General features: G+C 49.7%; 1 protein-coding gene and 1 pseudogene across 3 annotated transcripts; one reads left to right on the forward strand and one right to left on the reverse strand.

Moving 5' to 3' along the window:
* Positions 1 to 404: 404 nt before the first annotated feature.
* On the reverse strand, positions 405 to 12,578 carry LOC308625815 (DNA dC->dU-editing enzyme APOBEC-3B-like). 2 transcript variants are annotated; one of them, XM_081250338.1, is made up of 8 exons: positions 12,427 to 12,578; positions 10,922 to 11,078; positions 8,704 to 8,983; positions 8,371 to 8,485; positions 2,795 to 2,951; positions 1,815 to 2,082; positions 1,413 to 1,528; positions 405 to 690 (listed from the first exon to the last, which is right to left on the reverse strand). In XM_081250338.1, exons 1-8 carry the CDS (start codon positions 12,504 to 12,506, stop codon positions 601 to 603), a joined length of 1,263 nt encoding a protein of 420 aa, XP_081106464.1. In that variant the 5' UTR covers positions 12,507 to 12,578; the 3' UTR covers positions 405 to 600. The 2 variants fall into 2 exon arrangements, with proteins under 2 accessions (XP_081106464.1, XP_081106463.1); XM_081250337.1 differs by having other exon boundaries at positions 1,686 to 2,082.
* A 5,323-nt stretch (positions 12,579 to 17,901) lies between these two features.
* Positions 17,902 to 19,937, forward strand: LOC308625375 (activating signal cointegrator 1 complex subunit 2-like; annotated as a pseudogene). Its single transcript has one exon. The product of its transcript is annotated as an activating signal cointegrator 1 complex subunit 2-like (transcript).
* Positions 19,938 to 22,089: the final 2,152 nt, after the last annotated feature.

Genomic DNA, 22,089 nt, shown 5'->3' on the forward strand with positions numbered 1-22,089 from the left:
CCTGTGTCCCCTGCATTGGCAGGCGGATTTTTAACCACTGCGCCACCAGGGATGTCCCTATACTAGGAATTCTTGAGTAAATTTTTCCTTAGTGCTGTAGTATGAAAGTTCTTTATACTCATCTTTTTCTTTTATTTTCTTTTTTTTTTTTTTTTTTTGCGGTACGTGGGCCTCTCACTGTCGTGGCCTCTCCTGTTGCAGAGCACAGGCTCCGGACGCGCAGGCTCAGCGGCCATGGCTCATGGGCCTAGCCGCTCCGCGGCATGTGGGATCTTCCTGGACCGGGGCACGAATCCGTGTCCCCTGCATCGGCAGGCAGACTCTCAACACTGCGCCTCCAGGGAAGCCCTACTCATCTTTTTATGAAGGAAAAACCTGATTCTCCTTTCAGAAAGTAACCCAAGTTTTACAGACTTTCAAATTATCTTTATTTTTTCAATTATAAAAATATTTACCCACTTAGAAAAGAAAGGAAAAAAGAAAAATGAAAGAGGAAAGAAAGGTCTCTGGACTTGGGCGAGGGTCAGGGGTGACCGTGGAGCTTGCTACTTGCTCCTAAGAGCCAGCAGTTTATGAAGCAGTGAGATGCCCCAGGACCTGTCATCTTGAGTCACTTCTTAACGATGAAGGGGATGGGGATCCAAGTCTCAAGTCTCTGAAGGAATCCTCTAAATTATTCCAATTCGAGCGCTGTTGAGAGAGAAATGAGAAAGCTTCGGTTGGCAGGAAACTGAGGGAGGAAGGGGAACAGAGGTGAGGCTGAAAATGCCAGGACAAGAAAAAAACTGGGTCAAGGCAGGCCAGGGTTGCCTTAAGAGAAACAGAAAGCTAACAAGAGTCTATGAAGAGGGGCTTTCCTGATGGTGCAGAGGTTGAGAATCCTCTTGCCAATGCAGGGGACACGGGGTCGAGCCCTGGTCCAGGAAGATCCCACATGCCGCGGAGCAACTAAGCCCGTGTGCCACAACTACTGAACCTGCGCTCTAGAGCCTGCGAGCCACAACTACTGAGCCCACGTGCCACAACTACTGAAGCCCGCACGCCGAGAGCCCATGCTCCGCAACAAGAGAAGCCACTGCAATGAGAAGCCAGCTCACCACAACAAAGAGTAGCCCCTGCTCGCCACAACTAGAGAAAGCCCGCGTGCAGCAACAAAGACCCAACACAGCCAAAAATAAATAAGTAAAATAAAATGTATTTAAAAAAAAGTCTATGAAGAGAGAGCGAAGGAAGGAACTGGGAGCCCCTGGAAGAGGAGACCTAAAGGGGGTGTCATGAGAAAAGAGGAAGCAGTGGGGGGCAGTGGGGAGAGAGCAAGGAGAGGATTGACAGACAGAAGTGGGGCTGAAGCTGGGAAGGGGGTCGGCGGGGCATGGAGAGGCCAGGGCCCTGCAGCGGGGAGAGCTTCTCACCGACAGGATCTTCTGGAGCCGACGGCTTATGCTTTCACTGTATTGCTCCAGCTTATCCCAGGACTCGAAGGGCATCCCCTGGTTATCCACAAATTCTTCCCAGCAGTCTTCAAACTCTGAGATGAGAGAGGGAAACTGAGTCAGGCTCCAAGGGCAGGGGAGCAGCAAGCTTGCACCAGCAGGGCTACGGTCCCTCCTTCCTTTCCCCTTCCTTCTCTTCCTCTCCCTGGAATGAGTCTGTCCCTGGAATTTTCCCTTCAGGTGGTATCACACCTTGGGTCTCAGCTGGGCCGCCGTCCTTCCTGTCCAGCCTCGCCTCCCCCCCACTCCCACTCCGTGGCTTTCGCTCTTGGAACTGCAGATCCTCCCGTCCGCCGTCCACCGACAGCTCTCTCTTCCTACCTGAGCGGGTCATGACAGCCACTGAGACCTGGGCTGCCTGTAGCTGCTGCAGCCCCCTCTGAAACACCTTGACCCAGTGGAAGTACAGGCGGGAGGCAAAGATCTGCAGGCTCAGGTGGTCCTGACCGTCGATGAAATCAACCAGTTCCCTGGCACAGGTAGGGCAGGGGCTCCACGTGACATAGCAGATGATTTTGTAGCTCTGGTTTGGGTCGAGATTCAGCGAGGTGATCTTGTCAATAAAGCGAATTTCTGCATGTCGCTGTTTCTGGAGAGGTTCTCAGAGAGACGGAGGGTTGGTTAGAAGGCAGAGGCCAGAGGTCACACACCGAGGGTGAAGAGCGGGATGAGGGCCTCTGTCCTGTGAACCTTCCAGTATGTGAACTGCCTACAGCACAAGGAAAGAACCTCCTCCTTTCCTTCAATTATTCATTCCTCACTCATCCATTAATTCCACACTCCCCAAGCACCTGTAACTTCATCGGAATCAGATCAGGGTCCCAGTGCCCAGAGGAGACGGGTTGTAGAACAGACACCCCCAGGGCACAGTCCTGAATACTCTGTGACCTGGCTTTTGGACATGTCCAGGAGGTTGTCTGGAGATGTTTGAACCTGAGGGTACCAGGGAGGTCAGGGAGGGAGGGAGCGGGGACGGGACAGGTAGGAAGATGGCAGAAAGGCAGAAGTGTGATGGAGATCTTGTAGGTGAGGTTAGGTGCTCAGTCCTTGGAAGAGCGCTTGGCTTCCCCGAAGTGGTGACTGAGCTGAGATCTGGAGGATGAGGAAGCATTAACTTCTCAAAGAGGGGCACCAGGAACATTCTGCTGGAGGGAAGGGCTTGTGTGGTGGCCCGCGGATGGGAAAGAATGTGGAGAGCACCAGGGAAGCGGAGCTCACTCAGACTCTGCGAAGCCTCAGGATTTTCCCTGCCTGGTGCGGTTGCCCCTGCTTGCCCTGTGCCCAGGGAACCCACTTGGCACCTTGTTTCGGAAGCAGCCTTTGTCAAGCGTGACGCCATCGAGCTGCTTCAGCTGGTAGCACAAATAGGTCTTCCTCCGGTAGCGGGGCTGTGGGACACGGTGCTGGTTGCTAAACTGTTGTTTGAATATTTTTTTTTTTAGCAGATTCATTGTGTTTCTGTGCAACAGGAAGGAGAAAATCAAAGATGCAGAGAGTGTTTTCTGGTGTCACCCTAGCCTCTGTCACATTCTGAACCCAGTTCCTTGGGTTCACCTAGGCCCCTAAGGGGAGGTAAGGGAGGGTCTCTTCCTTCTTTGTTGGCCAGGAGTACTGGGAGGGACAGGGAAGAGGGTGAGCTCCCCGCCACCTCACACATCACCACCCCTCCAGCCCACGCTAGAAGCCATTGCAGGCAGGACGCCTGGGCTGAGTGCGGGGGCCCCCCACCCCGAGAACTGGACACGGCATGTCCTTCCTCGTCTCTCACATCTTTGTCCTGAGCCCCAGACCCCTCTGTTAAGGTCCCACAAGCACCTCAACCCTGTACCTAATGTCAGGACCCTTCTCTTTGGGGAGTGGGAAGGGGGATGGAAGTTAAAGAGCTTCCTTTAACTCTGCCGTTGGCCGAGGTGTGTGTATCACAATTTTGTCTGTACAAAGAGCACAGAGGCATGTGCACAGGAAAAACTGTTGTCACCAAGGGAGTGTTGTGACAGAGACTTTTGGCTGAAGGGCTTACATAGCTTTTTCTCCCCCTAATTATGACTGTACTCTATAGAGTATTCCATTTTGTATCTTGCTTTTTTTTCATTTAATATTATATTGCAAAGTGGCCCAGCCCATGTGGGGATGCAGAACCACCAGGTTCTTTTCAATAAGTGCTGTTGGCTGTGCACGGAGCCAGGTAGGTGGATGTAACCAGGAGCCTTCCTGCCGGGCCCCACAGAGGCGCATGAAAGCACCCTCTGGCCGGAGCCACACTGAGCACGCACGTGGACACCCATGACCCAGCAGATGCCAGTCTGAACGAGCTTGGGAGGCTTGATGGCCCCAGCCCATTGCCCTTCTGGACACTCCACCCGAGGTAATGTCACTTGGTTGGCCACCGAGTCAGACTCAGATGACCTCAGAGCCTCAGAATTGGCATCTGGACACAGGAATCAAGCCAAGGGTGCCCTCACGGCCCAGACCACAGGGCACAATACTTTGTTCCTGCAAGGCCAGAGAAGTCTCGCCATATTTCCAGCCAACTCATTGAAACACCACCAGTTCCACCAATGAAAAACCATTTCTGATATGTTATGCTAATTAACAAAGCCACAAACTTCATCAATGGAAACCTATCTCTGACATCCCTTGTGTTAATTAGTAAAACTTTAGATGGATTTGGGTAACGACTGCTGAAGAGACCATCTCTGGACTGTGGCCTTTGATTACTGGCCAATGATCTCGCCTGAAGTTCATACTCCCCATGAGGGCAACTGGCCACCCTCAGGGTAAGGATTAGAAGGGAAACCCCATTCATAGCACACCTAAGATAACCACTGCCCCGTTTGCCCAGAATCTTCCTGATTTTAGCCCTGAAGTTCCCATGTTCTGGGAAACTCCCCAGTCCTGGGCAAAGCCAGACACTCAAGGCTGAGATATTTCACATTTGAGACAAGAGGACTTATCTTCATAGCACAAATGTTGCACCTTGCCCTTGAATAGCTAAAACTGTGGGTACAACAGAAACAACTTGTAAGAAGTACTTAAAGACCAACTGAATTTTTTATACTTGGTCGTGTCTTCATGGGAAACGAGTTTTCTTCTTGTCTTGGAGAGTTTTCCCTCCACAGAGCAGAAACGAGAATATTCTCTGCAAAACTGTGCCTTGAAAATAAAATTTACAAAAATGCTTTTATAGCTGACTCCAAACATCGTTTCACTCATCCTTGAACCTAAAGTCTAGGACTGAGGGTGCACAGAGAGCTTTAGGAAGACCCAGTGGCCATGCCTATGGGATATGGCCAGGGACACAGAGAGACAAGCAGGGGCAGAGGCAGGGCTGGGAGGCCTGAGGCAAGAGAAGGAGCAGAGAAGGAGCCAGAGAGGGAGGGAACCCAGGGCTGGGCGCAGAGCCCGAGGCAGCGAGGAGGACCGGCACCACCTGGCTCCTGCAGCTGGGCTCCAGCCTCCTTGGCAGACAGTCCCAGCTTGCCCTGGGCACTGGGATCTCTGGCTTCACCTGCCTCTCACAAGGCTGCCCTTGGCCTTGGGAAAGTCCCTTATCTGAGAGCGTTCCCCGACAGCTCTCTGAGCGGTAGATGCCCTTCCTGCCTGGGTAAGCCGAGGTGGGAGGCCTAGTGTGGTTTTTGTCTCTCAGACCCAACCTCTTTCCTCCTCCTGGGCTCTGCACTTACCTGATCCCAGGAGTCCAGATGCAGTCTCCTGGCCTAGGAAGGCTTGTCCAAGCCCAGCCCTTTATCATAGGCACTCTGCCTCGATTTCCTCTCCCAGGACCCTCTCTTTATCTTTAGGACAGCCCCCTATCTGAGAGCGACCTCCCAGGCTGTGTCAGCCGAGGCTCCACCTCCTTCCTGCTTTGGCACCAGGGGTGGGAGGGCCCTGGGGTGGTTTGCTTCCTCAGGCTCTGACCCACCTTCTCTTGGGCCCTCCCTCTTGGCAGAGGTCGGTCTCTGATGCAGCCGGACCCCTCTGTGCAGCAGGACCCGAGGTTATTGCAAAGGGAAAGAGAAAGTAAAGATGCCAGAGAGAGGGGGATGGGACAGACCCTGGTGGAAGAGAGCAGGACAAAGGCCTGCTCCCATTGGGGGAGGGGCGGGCTGGAGCCCTCTCCACCCTACTCCTACTTGGCACTTAGCTTTTATTCAGTACCCTGACAAGACTCTGGGTAGGATGGAAAATGAGGCCTGGGGGTCAGTACTCCAGATCTTCATCTCCAGCCCTGTGTTGAGCAGATCCTGTGCACCATCTGCTACCCCCAGCTCCCCAGTAGCATCAAGCGGGGAGGAGCATTATCCTGACATTTTAGATGCGGTCCCAGCACAGAGAGGTTAAGACACTCTCTTGAGGTCACACAGCAAATAAATGGCAGAACTGGAAAGCTGTCCAGGAAGCCTGGCCTGGTTCCCTCCCCTTGCTTCCTCATTGTTCCATGAAACGGAGTGGGGGAGGGAGCACAAGAGAAGGGGTAAGCTGTCTGCTTATTTTGTCACGTGGCCACCAAGACCTCCAGATGAGACAACAGCTCTGGGGAAAGTTGAAACCTAGGGAGGAGGTCTTAGAGCAGTCACGGCCACCTCCAGTCCAGACCGCACACAAATGCGATTCTCAAATGAACTTTTCCCAGCTTGTCATCCCACTGCTCCCCCCGCGCCCCCTGCACACACCGCCTTCTCCCCCACATGCCCTGGTACAGCCTCGGGGGTAACAAGAGCTTGGGCAGGAGGTTAGAGGATCCACAGGAATGGTGTCCCCTTCACCCCCATCTGTCCTAATGCCCAGGGCCACAGCCAACAAAAGATTCTAAAATGAGCTGGGTCCTTCTGGGAAGAGTGACCAGATTTTTTTTTTTTTTTTTTTTTTTTTTTTGCCACAGCATGTGGCACGCAGAGCTTGCCCAACCGGGGATTGAACCTGTGCCCCCAGCACTGGAAGCATGGAGTCTTAACCACTGGACCACCAGGGAAGTCCAAAGAGTGATCAGATTTGTACACTGAAGTGTTGGTCAAACTCAGAGAGCTAAGTCACCCCTGGCCTGAGAGGCAGGAAGGATGGACAAGAAGGCTGAAATCCTTTGCTGGCCTTTCCCTAATGAGAGCAATCCTACAGCCCCGGCTTGGAGATTCCTGTGAGCCACCTGAGATGGGCCAAAATGCAGGTGTGCCAGGAGCGGGACATTTTAAGCTGGCCACTGTGGCCCATTTTAATGCCTGAGACAATCAGGAGGTACGTCATCCCCATCCATGTCCCTCTGTGCCTCCCTCCTTGAAGGAAACACCGACAGGGAGAGCATCAAGGCAGAAGAGCCGAAGCAACCAGAGACCCCCCTGGATTCTGCCCAAGAACCCCAGGCAGCAGTGCAAACAGGAAGGGAGAGTGAAGGGACAGGTGTCTGCTTCCACTGACAATTCCCACCCAGACGGCCGAGATCAGTGGGACCCCAGACCTTCTCCACAAGGACTTTAAGGACAGATTCCAAACCAACAGCTTCCCACTCGCCATTCCTTCCTCTGCATCTGCCTGCCCAGAATCCCACCTCATCAGGCTCTTCCTCATTTTTGGCCCTGCCACAATCCCGGCCACCCTTTCTGGAACCTCCACTGAGTTCCTTCCCGGTGCGTTCACATGGCAGCTGGCTCGGTGGACAAAGGGCCAGACGCTCGCTTCCTGATCTACCTTGAGCAACTGAGCTGTGGTCTCTGACCTGACTCTTGGCAGCCCTTCCACTTTCTATTCTGCTTTTTGAAAAAGCTCCAATAATCTCAATCCTCACGTCCCCAATCCTACTTTTTTTTTCTAAAAACTTAGTTAAATGTAAACTTAACCATTATTTTTTTTTTTTCCTTGCTCATTCTCCATCACCATCCCCAGAGTTTCATCTCTGGCAGCAAGTTGGGAATGGGATGAGGGATGAGCAGAGTGAGGACGGGGTGTGATGATGACAAAGTGGAGGTGGGGTGGCGGTGGGGTTCTAGGGACACCAAGGTCTGGAATGGAAGCAGAGGAGCCAGGGTCAAGGGGGCATAACCCGGAGAGAGACCCACAGGACAAGGGCCCTGCTTTCACTGCAACTGCTCGGCTCAAAAAAGCCTTTGGTCATCGTACGGGCTGAACCGTGTCCCCGCAAATCCATATGCTGAAGTCCCAACCTCCAGTTTCTCAGAACGTGACTATACTTGAGATAGGGCCTTTAAAGAGGTGATGGTGTTAAGGGAAGCTCTTAGGGTGACCCTTAGTCCAATCTGACTGATGTCCTTATGAGAAGAGGAAATTGGGACACACAGAGGGACACCAGGGGCTCCCCAGGGGTCACGCACAGAAGAAAGACCATCTGAGGACAGAGCGAGAAGGCAGCTGTCTGCAGCCAAGGAGGGAGGGTGCAGGAGGAGCCCAACCTACAGACTCCTTGATCTTGGACTTCTAGCCTCCATATCGGTGAGAAAGTAAATACCTGTTGTTAAGTCACCCAGTCTGTGGCGTTTTGTTGCGGATATCCCAGCAAACGAATACCATCATTCCCATCAAGGAACCTCGTTCTCTGATAAGTCAAGTCTGTCTTCAAGGATGTTTTTCAAATCTCATTTTCACACTTATACATATTCACGCCCATTTATGTTCAGTTCAATAACAAGGTCTGGTCAGTGTGTGAGATGGGAGGAGGTGGGGCTCGCTTGCTGGGGGAGAGGGAGATCTCACAGGGGGTTTAGGGGGAGACGCTGGGGGAAGAAAGGAGAGAGGAGCTGAGGGAGGGCAGGGGCAGCCCACGGGCAGTGGCCCTCTGGGGCCAGGGAGGAGAGGAGGCTGAGAAGGGAGGTGGAAGGTACTCGGAGATAAGGAGGAGGTGGGGGAGGGAGGCTAAGGAAGCCCTCACCCGAGAATTTCCTGAAGCTTTGCCACCAGGAACTGATAATTTTTACGCAGTTTCTTCCAAGGCTTGAAGGGCATTCCCTGATTGTACACAAAGTTTTTCCAACAGTATTTAAAGTCTGAGATAAAGAGGAGAGAAAGCCATCAGGTCCGGGCCCTGGGAGGCCTTTCTCTGTTGACCATCCTGTGCCCTGCCCCCTCCTGCCCCCTCCCTGCCATGTGCCCTCAGTCCTGCCTCCTTTCCCAGGTTCTCCGCCCACTCACCCTCCCGGGTGGAGGTCCGCCCCCATCCCTCCCACCGCCCCGCCCACCAGCCCCCAGCCCCCTCTGCTCTCACCTCGGAAGGACATGATGCGCACCCAGGCCCTCTGCTGGTGCATCATGCGCAGCCCGTGCTGGCACTCTGGTTTCCAGAAGTAGTAGAGGCGGGCGGCGAAGATGCTCAGCCTCACGTTCCTGTTCTCCCTCAGGAACGCAGCCACCTGCTCTGCACATGACGAGCAGGGGCTCCAGGATAAGAACCAGGTGATGCGGTACTGCTCATAAGGGGACAGCTTCTTGGCGCAAAACCAAGAGAGGAAGCAGAGTTCCGCGTGGCAGGGAGTCTCGGGATAGACCTGGGAGAGATGGAGGCGGAAAGGGGGCGTTCTTGGCCGCCAGAGCAGGCAGTGAGGCCGGGCTAGGGAGCTGGGGAGGAGGGGTAAGGGGGGTGGGCATCCCAGAGGCAGGTTGTTCATGAGTTATCCCTTCTTTCCATCTCTCCCCTCCCTTCTTTTCTTCTTTAGTCATTGACTTCCCTCATTCATCGACTCACCCATTCATTCTAACGTCCATCCTCCCATTCATTCATTCTACAAGTAACCTGAGTGCCTGCTTTGGGCCAGGCCCTGTGGGGTCCAGGCTTGGTCCCTAGGTGCTGTCTGCTGGGAGGCCCACAGAGCTGCCCTGTCCGTCGGCAGAAACACCAGCCACACATGTCTACAGAGCACTTGAGATGCGGCTCGTCTGAAGGGAGGTGTGTGGCAAGTGTAAAACTATACAGTTCATTTCAGTGACTTCGTATGAAGAAAAAAGAAATGTAAACTATCTCATGAAGAAGTTTTATATTAGTTATATATTAGAAAATACATCTAATTGAAATAATAGATTAGGTATACAGTCAGTCCTCTGTATCTGAGAGTTGCTCATCTGCAGATTCAACCAACCACCTATTGAAATTATTCAGGAAAAAAAAAATTCCAGAAAGTTCCAAAACGCAAAACTTGAGAATTTGCCAGGCTGACAACTACTTACATAACATCCACATTGTATTTACAACTATTTACATAGCATTTACATTGTATCAGGTATTATAAGTAAGCTAGAGATGATCTAAAGTCTATGGGAGGATGTGGGTAGGTTATATGCAAATGCTATGCCATCTTACATAACGGAGTTAGCATCTTCAGATTTTGGTGTTCATGGGGGTCCTGGAACCAACCTCCCCACCCCCATATCTAGGGATGACTGTGTTGTCTAACACAGTGTCAACATTAATTTCATCAGTTTCTCTTAACTTTTTTTTTTCTTTTCTTTTTTTTCTCTCTTAACTTTTTGAACACTGGGTAGTAGAAAGAGTGAGATGACACCTGTGACCCAGATTAGGTTTTGATGGGATAATACTGCTACAGTGCACACCCCCGCCCCGCCCCTTCAGCACACAGGTTCTGAAAAGGCTGCCCTCTGGGTGGAGGAGGGCAGGCAGGTGGGGGGACATTTCGCCAAGCCCGATGACAAACTCAGAGACCCACCACCAGCAGACTCGCTAAACAAGGCTTGGTGCGATTAAGTCAACTGCCATCATGTATCCGGTTCCAGGACTTAAGAAAATGTGTGGGAAGATGCATCCGCCACTGAGAACCCCCAAATGGCACTGGACTTACTACCATTTTTTCCACATCCTCTGCTGGCTTATGTGAACCTGTGTAACGCCTCTGACATGAAGGACACCATTTGGGGGCTAAAATTTCATCCCATTTTTGAAACAGACACCAGATTTGAACCATTACACTGGGTAAGGGCATAGGACAGAGCTTGTCACTGCTATATCCACATTCTTTTTTTGGGGGGGGGCGGGTGCGGACGACATGCGGGGTCTTAGTTTCCAGCGCCCCCTGCATTGGGAGCACCCAGTCTTAACAACTGGACCGCCAGGGAAGTCCCAATATCCGCATTCTTGATTAAAAACTGGACACACTGCGAAAGGGATTTTCCTAGTATCTGACATAATATACTCTGAAAACCAATGGATTACTATTGTAATTATATCTCCCAATCATAATATTGGGAAAACAACTTGTGCAAGCATCCTAAACCTTCCGCAATTTGCCAATACCTGCCCCCGCCCCAGCTTTTTTCCCTTTGGCGGGACACAACGCAGGATACACCTGAATCTGTGCTCCCCGCATTGCAATTCTAAGGCACCAAATAAATGCTTTTGTGTCTTTCGGCTGCGCCTCTTTTCTGGGTCGACACTTAGCTCCCGCCTGCGATGAGAGTGTCCTGGGGCCCCATACCCGGTTTTGAAAGACCCCCCAGTCGGAGGAGTCAGGTGAGCAGTGCTTCAGTCTTTCCACCTGGTAGCAGAGGTAAGAGCAGTTCCGCCCATTGGCAAATCTCAGGTTGCGAAAGTGGAAGGAGAAGGTTTGGCGATCTAACCACTCCACTGGGTTTCTGGGGCAAAAGAGAGAAAAGGGAAAATGCAGAGAGCGCCCCCTGGAGTTACTCCCGGCTGGTCTCTCCGGAGCGCAGCCCCCTGGACGCCCTAGGCGCTGTGCCTCCCAGCAACCCGCCTGGGCCTTGAGAATTTCCTGCGCCTTTCCAGGCAGGAAGGTTGGGGAGAGGGAGAGGAGAGGGTGCTGGGACAGCAGGGATGGGTGATGTCTCCCACAGGGGCCCTGGCTCTGCTACTTCCAATAGCACATCCTGCCACCTCCACTCCGGTTTTCCTGCCCACCCATCCCCCAAATCATTAGAAAAATAGAGTAACAAAAACCTCTCCACTCCAAAATAACATTCTAGTTATTTTAGTTTAGTTAGTTTAGTTTAACATTTCAGTTCAATTCCTTCCTGACTTTTCACTTGCGCATGTTTGTTTGTTTTGTTTTTTAATGTCGGATTAACACCTAAATTCACAGGCTTGGGCTATGGTTACAAGTGCTTTCTGTATCTGAACTCACCTACTCTCCAAATGCTGCGGCAGCCATGCCCATTTTATAGAGGAGGAAGCGGGGACGCAGAGGGGGACAAGTAGCCTGCCTAAGTCACAGAGCTGGAAGTGATAGAGCTGGGTCCCCTGACCAGGCCAGGCCATTTCCAGCTCTTCCATTATGAGACCATGCAGCTGTGTGAAGTCTTGGTTGTGGCTTTCTTTTCTACTTAATTTTAAAATAGGAGCGTCTCTCCTGATCTTTCCTCCAGTTCCATTATAGCTGTTAGTGGTACAGTTATAAACATGAAGCGTGGTCACCTGGGGTGTGGCCAGGTTTGTGAATGGTGTGCATTTATTTTCCTGCTCAGAGTTGAGATATCCTTGGAAGAGATGATTTATCTTCTTGCCTCAGAGAACTATTCTCACACTGTGTTTACAATGGTGTAAATACTATAGAAAACTGATCAGAGTGCTTTAAAAAAGTCACCAGCTGCGTCAATCATCCTTTCGCCAAATTCTAAGCGTTAACAGAGCACAGATATTTCCGACCAATAGAGGGTGCAGCCCTGCACAGGCAGGGAGGGGACGGCCTAGCCGGACAGACTTTCAGACTGAGAGCTGGGCCACGAAGACCCCCAGAGCTGGGTGGAGGTTTGGGAGGGGCCAGTTTAGAAGCAGTAGTGGGGCACCCCCAGAACAGGGCAAAGACCCCAGATGGGAGTGGGCCCTGCAGAGAAGGAGCCCAGAGAGGGAAAGGAACAAGGCTGGGACGGCAGGGACTGCAGGGGAGAAGCAGGCCAAGGACAGAGGCACAGCCCTAGAGAGGGCTGGAGATGGGGCCCAGTGGGACAGAGCGGACAGCAGCGGTACCTGATCCGGGGCCTCTGGCTGCAGCCTCCTTTGCTGGCTAGTCCCATCCCTGCCCTTTGTCTCGGGTGCTGGGGCTCCATTTCCTCTCCCAGGGCTCTTGTGTAGAAAACCCCCTTATCTGTGAGCGACCTCCCAGGCCTTCTCAGCCGAGGCTCCACCTCCTTCCTGCTTTGGCACCAGGGGTGGGAGGGCCCTGGGGTGGTTTGCTTCCTCAGGCTCTGACCCACCTTCTCTTGGGCCCTCCCTCTTGGCAGAGGTCAGTCTCTGATGGAGCTGGACCTCTCTGTGCAGCAGGACCCGAGGTTATTGCAAAGGGAAAGAGAAAGTAAAGATGCCAGAGAGAGGGGGATGGGACAGACCCTGGTGGAAGAGAGCAGGACAAAGGCCTGCTCCCATTGGGGGAGGGGCGGGCTGGGGCCCTCTCCACCCCACCCCTGCACCCAGCCCAAATCTGCACGTGGCTCTACACTTGCCTGTTGAATGAATGGAGGCAATGAGAAAGTATGGACCTTGGATCAGGACTCCTTATTTTCTCCTGGCACAGCCACAAGTGAGGGGACAGATGTGTTTTGAATTCCTACTTCTGTGCTTGGTCCTCAGCAAGAGTCCCCTCAGCCTTCGCATGGCAGAGAGAGGGCATGCTTGCACGAAGGCTCTCTTTATAAGGACACTAATCCCCTCGTGGGGGTCCCATCCTCATGACCTCATCTAAACCCAATCACCCAAAGGCCCCACCTCCAAATTCCATCACACTGGGGGTTAGGGCTGTAACAGAGTAGAACAAACCTGACTTCGTATTGAATCTATTCCTTTACCTCTAACCCCTGTGCTCTGTTGCCTGTGCTTAGTCATGCTGGCTCTGCACCTTTATAAAAGTGTGTTGCCTAGAACCTCCCATGGATTCAGGCTCTGGGTCCCACTCTTTAGAGCAGGGGTGGCAAATTATGGCCCCAGGCTAACCACCTGATTTTTTGTAAATAAAGTTTTATTGGGACTCAAAAAAAAAGGGGAAGTCAGGGAGTTCCCTGGTGATCTAATGATTAGGGTTCAGCACTTTCATTGCTGTGACCAGGGTTCAATACCTGGTCGGGGAACTGAGATTCCCGCAAGCCTTGTGGTGTGGCCAAAAAAAAAAAGGGAAGGGGAATCAACCAATAAATATTACTTCAAACACACACACACACACACACACAAACACACACACACAAAAGAATGTTGCCTAGAGCCTGGAATATATGTGATAGCCCATTCTCTAGCCTCTGACCTTTAAAGGCACACTTTTCCATTCATATAGAGATAAAAAGTTGCAGAACAGGGGCTTCCCTGGTGGCAGAGTGGTTGAGAGTCCGCCTGCCGATGCAGGGGACACGGGTTTGTGCCCCGGTCCGGGAAGATCCCACATGCCGCGGAGCGGCTAGGCCCGTGAGCCATGGCCGCTGAGCCTGTGCGTCCGGAGCCTGTGCTCCGCAACGGGAGAGGCCACAACAGTGAGAGGCCCACGTACTGCAAAAAATAAAATAAAATAAAATAAAAAGTTGCAGAACAGAAAATAACAATTATCTTGCTGGAGGTTTATGGGAACATTGTGACCAGACCTACCTGGACAGCTGCAAGAACAAAGGATTCCTGCAACGATCAGCCACACCCCCTCCCATTTTATTTATTTATTTAACTTATGCTTAGTATTCAATGGTAATTTAAATGTAAGTACAATAAAAAGTGAAAACCTGAAAAAAAAAAGAATTCCATTGTGTATATTTACATAATAATGTATGTTATCTATCACTTCAGGAGCAGATTTAAGCTGTCATCACTCACATCCTTGAGCTAGATCCTAATCCTATATCTTTACATCCTAAGTCTTTGAGCACCTACTTCATTGTTTCTCTTTTGTTCTCAATGTCCTGTCTAGGGAATCCTTTGAAACCTATACCCTTAACCACAGTATTAAGATCCTCCAATAAGCAGATAGAATGATGGGATTAGATGTGTAAGAGAATTTGGAGGGAAACACCTCTAAGGGAACAGTGGGGAGGGAGCCAGAGCAAAGGGGAGAGCTGGTGATGGTAAAGGAGTGGGGAAGAAAGGAAGTTGCAATAGAAAGCATCTTGGAGTGCAATGCAGTTTAGGGCATTTTCTCTAGGTCAATGGGGAAACCTCAAGCCAAAGTTACCTGTCAGAGGAGTTTCGTGTCTCACAGCAACAGGCCTGCCATACTCCCCATCTCCTCAGTCAGTGGCTGGGAGCAGCCTGGAGGAAATGTGGTGGATTCATAACGCAGCAGTCCAGGCTGTCAGGATTATGCTTGGAGATCTGAGATGCACGTTCTCATGGCTGCCACAAACACCACCTGTGCTTTACAAAAACTTGGTACTATTCATTCATTGATTCATGACACATCGAGGGCACAAATAGAGTACAATGTGGTGCTTACATTCTAGTAATTGGCCTCAGTTTGAGTGGATCATCACAAATAATTTTTTAGAAATTAGAAACAGAAATAGATTTCCAGACTCTTGAGGAAGATCTTCAAGGTATGGCTTCATTATCTTGTTTGAAATTATTTTTCAGGTTCTAAGGTAAATTCAAAGCTACATACTAAATGGGGTTTGAGTTCCTCCTCACTGCATAGACCCAGTCCTGTATTCGTATCACTTGATGCAGATAATCTGGGTGAGTTTTACATAATAAATTAAAGTCTAGAACCTGAAACAATAGCTGCCATTTCTAAAAAATGTTTGAGAGCGAGAACACCCCCTCCTCTTTTAGTATTAAAGAAGCCTGAATTCTAACTTGGGTAAGCTGGTCCTTTGGGACACTAGTCCACCATCTTCTCAGTCTGCTGGCTTTCCAAATAAAGTCACTATTCTTTGCCCCAACACCTCAGCTCTCAATTTATTGGCATGTCCTGTGGCGAGCAGTACAAGTTTGGACTCGGTAACAGGGCTTCAACATACAAATCTGCACACAAATGTTCATTGTGCACAAGTGACACAGACTTTTAGCCCACAGCAGGCCATGACCAACAGGATTCCTTTGGTTGCCTCCTGGACTGATGATTTATCACTGCTCTCAGTAGCGTCGGTGCTGCCTTACACCCAGAGCTGAAACTCTGGTGCATATGCCTTTCCAGAAGTCGTGTTCACTGCTACCTCACGGGAGGGCCAGAATGTGGGTAATTTTAGCTGGGCTGTTACTGCCCTTAGCAGGATCTAGATCTCCTAGTGGAAATAAAATGACATACTTGGCACTCGCTGCCAAATTGCTTTCTAAAGCTTTTGTGCGAACAGACACCTCCAGGAGAAATAAAAAGTGTTACCATTTCCCATATCTTCACCAATACTGGTATTATGAGAACTCTCATTTCCCAACCTTCTGGAATGTGAAAAGCTATCTCATTGAGGTTTTATTTTATACTTTCCTGATTTCTAGGGAGACCAAGTGTCTTTTCTTTCTTTTCTTTTTCTTTTTTTTAAATATATTTATTTATTTACTTATTTGGCCGCACTGGGTCTTAGTTGCGGCACGTGGGATCTTTGCTGCCGCGTGCAGGATCTTCGCTGTGGCATGCGGGATCTTTTAGTTGCAGCATGTGGGCTCTTAGTTGTGGCATGCATGTGGGATCTAGTTCCCTGACCAGGGATCAAACCCGGGCCCCCTGCATTGGGAGTTCGGAGTCTTAACCATTGGACCACCAGGGAAGTCCCCCAAGTGTCTTTTCATATTTTTCTGTCCCTTCCATTTTCTTCTTTTATAGAATTGCTGGCTGCATCCTTTGTATATTTTTCTAGTAGGAAGTTTGGCTTTCCTTATGGCTTTATAAGAATTTTTTGATATTCTGCATAGTAATCCTTTGTCAGTTATATACATCTCAAATACTCTCTTCCAATCTGTGATTAGGGTCTTAGTTTATGAAGTCTTTCCATGTGTAGATGTTTTAATTTTTAATGTTTTCAAATGTAACTATTTTTCCATGTACTTGTTTGATATAACATAGATATTTAATTTTTAATTTTGTATATGGAATGCCAATATAAGAACAATTTAATGAATATCTATCCATGTCCTCCTGTCCTATGTGTAATGACGCAAACTTATTTAATGTGTGTGTGTGTATAGGCTGTCTCTGAATTCTCTCATCTGCTCCATTGTCTAAGCCTGTGCTACTACCATATTGTTCTCCTTATGTCTTTCTAGCACTCTTATTATCTGATATGGAGATCCATCTTGCCTTCTTACTCTTTGAAATTGTATTGACCCCTTATAGATCCATATGAATTTATGGACAAAACTTTTCATGTTCCATGAAAAATCCCAATATCAATGGGGAAGGATAGACATCTTTGTGGCATTGAATCTTTCCATCCACTAACATGGTATGTACCTCAAGTTATACAGGTCTTCTTTGATGTTTTCCATAAGCCTTATACTTTTTCATAAAGATCTTACACATTTTGTCAGGTTTATTTCTAGTAAACTTTTTTGGCGATATAGTAGACTCCATCTACCTTTATACTTTTGTTTGTTGCCAGTATCTGGGAACACGATTCATTTTTCTAAATTGAACTTGGATCTAACCCAACCTTGCTAAGAACTTGCTTACTATTTCTAGTAGTTTCTGTTCTTTTCCAATCCCTGAAGCTCTTATTTCTAATTGTGGTCCTGGGACACTGGCTTGGACCACAGTACAGCACTGAGCAGCCGCAGTCATAAGGGGCATCCTGTGTCCTTCCAGTTTAAAGAAAATTCTTTTTTTTTTTTTGGCTGCTGCCATGCGGCATATGGGCTCCTTAGTTCTCTGACCAGGGATCAAACCCACGCCCCCTACAGTGGAAGCGTGGAGTCTTAATCACTAGACCACCAGGGAAGTCCCAAGAAAATTCTTCTGAGACAGGGAAATAAAAATTACAAGTCCTGTATTCTTTAAGTCTTCCTTGGCTTGAATATTTGTTTGCTAACTGTTTAATTATGATTTTTTGCATCTATGTTTATAATAAATATGGCTATAATTTTTCTTTCTCATGTTCTTTGTATTCAGTTTTAAAATCAAGATTATTGTGGACCCCGGAAGTGCCGGCGCTGTGGGAGCTGTCACCGTGGACCGCGGCGGCGGCTGCGGCAGTACAACGCCGGCAGTGGAGCCGCCGGGGAGGGTCAATGCAGCACAATGCCAGCTCTGCCCCTGGACCAACTCCAAATCACCCACAAGGACCTGAAGACAGGGAAGCTGGGGACTTCACCAGCGCTGACCTGGAAGTGGGTGGCTTGTGGTTGACAACAGCTGAGACACAGCCTGGCCTTCTTCCTGTTATCACCGCCACCCCCCTACCCACCGCCGGAGGAAGCAGCCCTTATGTAGTCAGAGGAGAAAACTGAGCTCATCTTCTGTTCTTGGTGAACAAACACCCTGAGCAGAAGGCAGACCGGTATTTTGTATTATACAAACCGCCCCCTACATTCCCACCCTAGTGGAGGAGTACTTGGAACGCACCACCTTTGTAGCCAGTGACCTCGACTGGCTCCTGGCCCTGCCTCACGATAAATTCTGGTGCCAGGTTGTCTTCGACGAGACCCTGCAGAAGTGCCTGGACTCCTACCTGCACTGTGTCCCCCGAAAGTTCAACCAGTGGGTGGCCTCAGCCCCTGAGGTCATTGACATGGAGAAGTGCCTCCGCCGAACTGTTTTTCTCGCCTCCCTTTGTGTGTCCACTCACAAGGAATCCAAAGACCACTTCATTTCCCCCTCTGCTTTTGGAGAAATCCTCTACAACAACTTCCAGTTTGACATCCCAAAGATCCTGGACCTCTGCGTGCTCTTTGGAAAAGGCAACTCCCCGCTGCTGCAGCAGATGATAGGAAACATCTTTATCCAACAGCCAAGTTACTATAATGACCTGGGTGAAAGCATGCCCACCATCCTTCAGGTCTTCAGCAATATCCTCCAGCACTGTGGTTTGCAAGGGGACGGGGCCTGCGCCACACCCCAGAAGTTTGAGGAGAGGGGCTGGCTGACCCCCAGCGACATGCCTCTCCTGGAATTAAAGGACATCATTCTCTACCTTTGTGATACCTGCACCACACTCTGGGCCTTTCCGGATATCTTCCCTTTGGCTTGCCCAACCTTCCAGAAACACGACTTCTGTTACAGGCTAGCTTCCTTTTACGAAATAGCAATTCCCTAACTGGAGCCTGCAATTAAGAAGAGGAGGCTTGAAGATAGCGAGCTGCTAGGTGACCTGTGGCAGAGGCTCTCTCATTCCAGGAAGAATGGAGATTTTTCACATCCTCCTGAAGCAGATCTGCCTTCTCCCAGTCCTAGAAAGCAGCTGTGACAACATTCAGGGCTTCACTGAAGAGTTCCTTCAGATCTTCAGCTCCTTGTTGCTGCAGAAGAGGTTTCTCCGGGACTATGATGCACTCTTCCCTGTGGCTGATGACGTCAGCCTGTTGCAGCAGGCCTCGTCAGCCTTGGACGAGACTCGGAACGCCTACATCCTCCAGGCAGTTGAGAGTGCATGGGAAGGGGTGGACCGAAGGAAAGCCACCGATGCCAAAGACCCACTGGTGGCTGAGAATCCTAACGGGGTCGTGGAGGCGGCGGAGGCGGTCAGCAGACCGTCATCACTTCCCCGAACTCGGAGGAAGAGGAGTGCCTGGGGGCAGCGGCTGCTCCAGTCCCCGCTGTGTGCGGCGTGGAGCTGGACTCATTCATCTCCCAGGTGAAGGACCTGCTGCCAGACCTCGGCGAGGGCTTCATCCTGGCCTGCCTGGGGCACTACAGCTATGACCCAGTGCAGGTGATCAACAACATCCTGGAGGGGCGGCTGGTCCCTGCCCTCGGCCAGCTGGACCGCGGCCTAGACAGACAGGTGAAGCCAGACCCGACGCCCCTGCTGACGTCTCATCACAACATCTCCCAGAATGTTGAGTTGGACGTGTCCAGCAGGGACTCAGTGGACCTGAGCCGGGTACACAAGGGCAGGAGGAAGGAGGAGAGCGCTGAACGGCAAGCGGGAGGTGGCGGCGCTACGAGCAGTACGGCATGCTGGCGGAGGCGGTGCCAGTGCAGCCCGGGGAGGACTCGCCTTACGACCACGAGGATGAGTATGATGCCACATGTGATGGCAGCCAGGTGGGCGCCAGCGACGCAGACTCAGATGATGAGCTCATCAGCCGCAGGCCCTTCACCATCCCTCAGGTGCTGAGAACCAAAGTGCCCAGAGAAGGGCAGGAGGACGAGGCTGAGGACGAGGCCCCCAAGCCCGACCATTCTGTGCAGGACCCTGCAGTGCTGCGGGAAAAACAGAAGCCAGGCGCATGGCCTTCCTGGCCAGGAAGGCGTACCGGCACGACAGCTCAACGGCAGTGGCTGGCAGCCCCTGGGGCCACGGGCAGAGCCGAGAGACAACACAGAAGCGCAGGAAGAAGGAAGCCAGCAAGCCACACGAGCCAACCACAACCGGAGAGCCATGGCTGACCGCAAAAGAAGCTAAGGCAGGATTCCATCCTGAGGCCGCTGCGCCAGGGCCAGCCGGACCTGCCAGGCTGAGGTACCATAGCCTGGGGCTTCCTCGCCAGTTGGCCCCCTGCCAGGCCCCAAGTTCAAGTCCACCCCTCGACAGCCTCAGCTTCGCAGCCCCTGAGAAGGTCGCCTCGTTGTCTGTGAGCCGGCCGTGAGTGCCTTCCTGCAGAACACACAGTGCCTTTATCCACAGTGGAGGAACCGTGCGGCCAGCACGCAGGTGCAAGGGAGGGGGTTGGAGCCCCAAGGCCAGTCCCCAAACCTCGTGCAGCCAGACACCACGTTCCTTTCTCCCTGGACGGCTGGAAAACTGTGTATTCAAAAACAAAAACAAAAAACACACAAAAAGCCCTGCGAATAAAATTTTTGACCCTTTCAAAAAAAAAAAAATCAAGATTATTGTAACTGCCCAAAATCAATTGGAGGAGGTTTACGTTTTTCCTATTTCTTGAGAAACTTTAGTTCTGATCCTTATAGGGTTGATTGAACTCAGCATAAAACCTACTGGGCTGGTAACATGATATGGTTGTTTATGTGGACATTTTAACTAATAATTGCATTTCTTTAATGGTTCAGGGTTAACGCATATGTTCTATTTCTTTTTTTTAAAATAAATCTATCTATCTATCTATCTATATTTATTTATTTATTTTGGCTGCGTTGGGTCTTTGTTGCTGCGTGCAGGCTTTCTCTAGTTGTGGTGAGCAGCCGCTACTCTTCATTGTGGTGCGTGGGCTTCTCACTGCTGTGGCTTCTCTTGTTGCAGAGCACGGGCTCTAGGCGTGCGGGCTTCAGTAGCTGTGGTGCTCAGACTTAGTTCCTCTGCGACATGTGGGATCTTCCCGGACCAGGGCTCGAACCCATGTACCCTGCATTGGCAGGCTAGGATTCTTAACCACTGAACCACCAGGGAAGTCCCTGTTCTATTTCTTTTGGTATCATTTCTATTTTTTTTCTAGAAAGTTGTTCTCTCTGCCTAATTTTTCAGATTTATTGGCATAAGTGTGTTCATAGTATTCTCTTCTGACTTTTTACACCTCTATAAAAGGTATGGAGACTTTTTACAGTGTCTATAGTTATGATCCCATTTTATTCATAATGTATTTTTGCTTTCTCTTTTTTTGCAGAGATTTTTCAGCTTCATCTCCTTCAAAGTACTAGGTTTCGACATTAATCCTTTTGCTATTCCCTTTTCTTGACCTGATCACTTAAGCTTCAAATATCAATTTTTTTCTTTTCTAATACATGCATATGACACAGATTTTCTCTTAAGTACTGTTTTAGTTATATTCCACAAATTTGCTTTCTATTGTTTTAAATAATCAATGAGTTCTAAATATGCCCAGTTTGCACTACAATTTTGTCTTTAGCACATGAATTATCTATCAATGTGGTGGTCTAGGTGAAAGCAGGGATCTGATTCAAATCCTGATGACTTAGCTTGAACCCACTGGAAATCAATATCTAACTGTCTGTGGGTACGAGGATCAATCAGGGCTCAGCCTTCATCATATCCCCAAGAAACAAATACATCTCGCACAAAGCAGAAAGAACATTAAAATTTTACTAATATTGTTGGAAAGATGAAGGAGGAGAGTAACACTTCAGGGATGCATTAGTCAGGGTTCAACCAAGAGTCAGAGCATCTACGATATATACATTTCATATAAGGACTTCTCTTTTCTCCAGCTTTATTGTGGTATAATTCACAAATACAATTGTATTTATTTATAATATACAACATGATGACTTGATATACATATACATTGTAAAATGATGACTACAGTCAAGTTAACACATCTGTTACCTCACAGAGTCAACTTTTGAATGGTAAGAACTCTTAAGATCTACTCTTAGCAAATTTCAAGTCTCCAATACAGTATTTTTAACTATAGTCACCATGCTGTATATGAGATCCTCAGAACTTACTCACCTTATAACTGAAAATTTGTACCCAGTGACCAACATCTCCCCATTTCCTCCACCTCCCAGCCCCTGGCAACCACCATTATACTTTCTGTCTCTATGAGTCTGACTTTTAAAAAGTTTCACATATAAATGATACCATACTTTGTTTTTGTTTTTCTCTGTCGGGCTTTACTTCCTTTTTAAAACAATTTTATTTAATTAATCAATTTATT

The sequence above is a fragment of the Mesoplodon bidens genome (assembly GCF_964165515.1).
Source record: "Mesoplodon bidens genome assembly, chromosome: 11".
Lineage (NCBI taxonomy): Eukaryota > Metazoa > Chordata > Mammalia > Artiodactyla > Ziphiidae > Mesoplodon > Mesoplodon bidens.

Excerpts from the sequence above, each read along its gene's own strand:
- LOC308625815 (XM_081250337.1), bottom strand. The coding sequence starts at position 12,506 with ATGGAGCCCCAGCACCCGAGACAAAGGGCAGGGATGGGACTAGCCAGC. Across the intron at positions 11,079-12,426 it reads AGCCAGAGGCCCCGGATCAG|AAACCCAGTGGAGTGGTTAG; the intron begins GTACCGCTGCTG and ends CTTTTGCCCCAG. Across the intron at positions 2,952-8,370 it reads AAGCTTCAGGAAATTCTCGG|AAACACAATGAATCTGCTAA; the intron begins GTGAGGGCTTCC and ends CCTGTTGCACAG.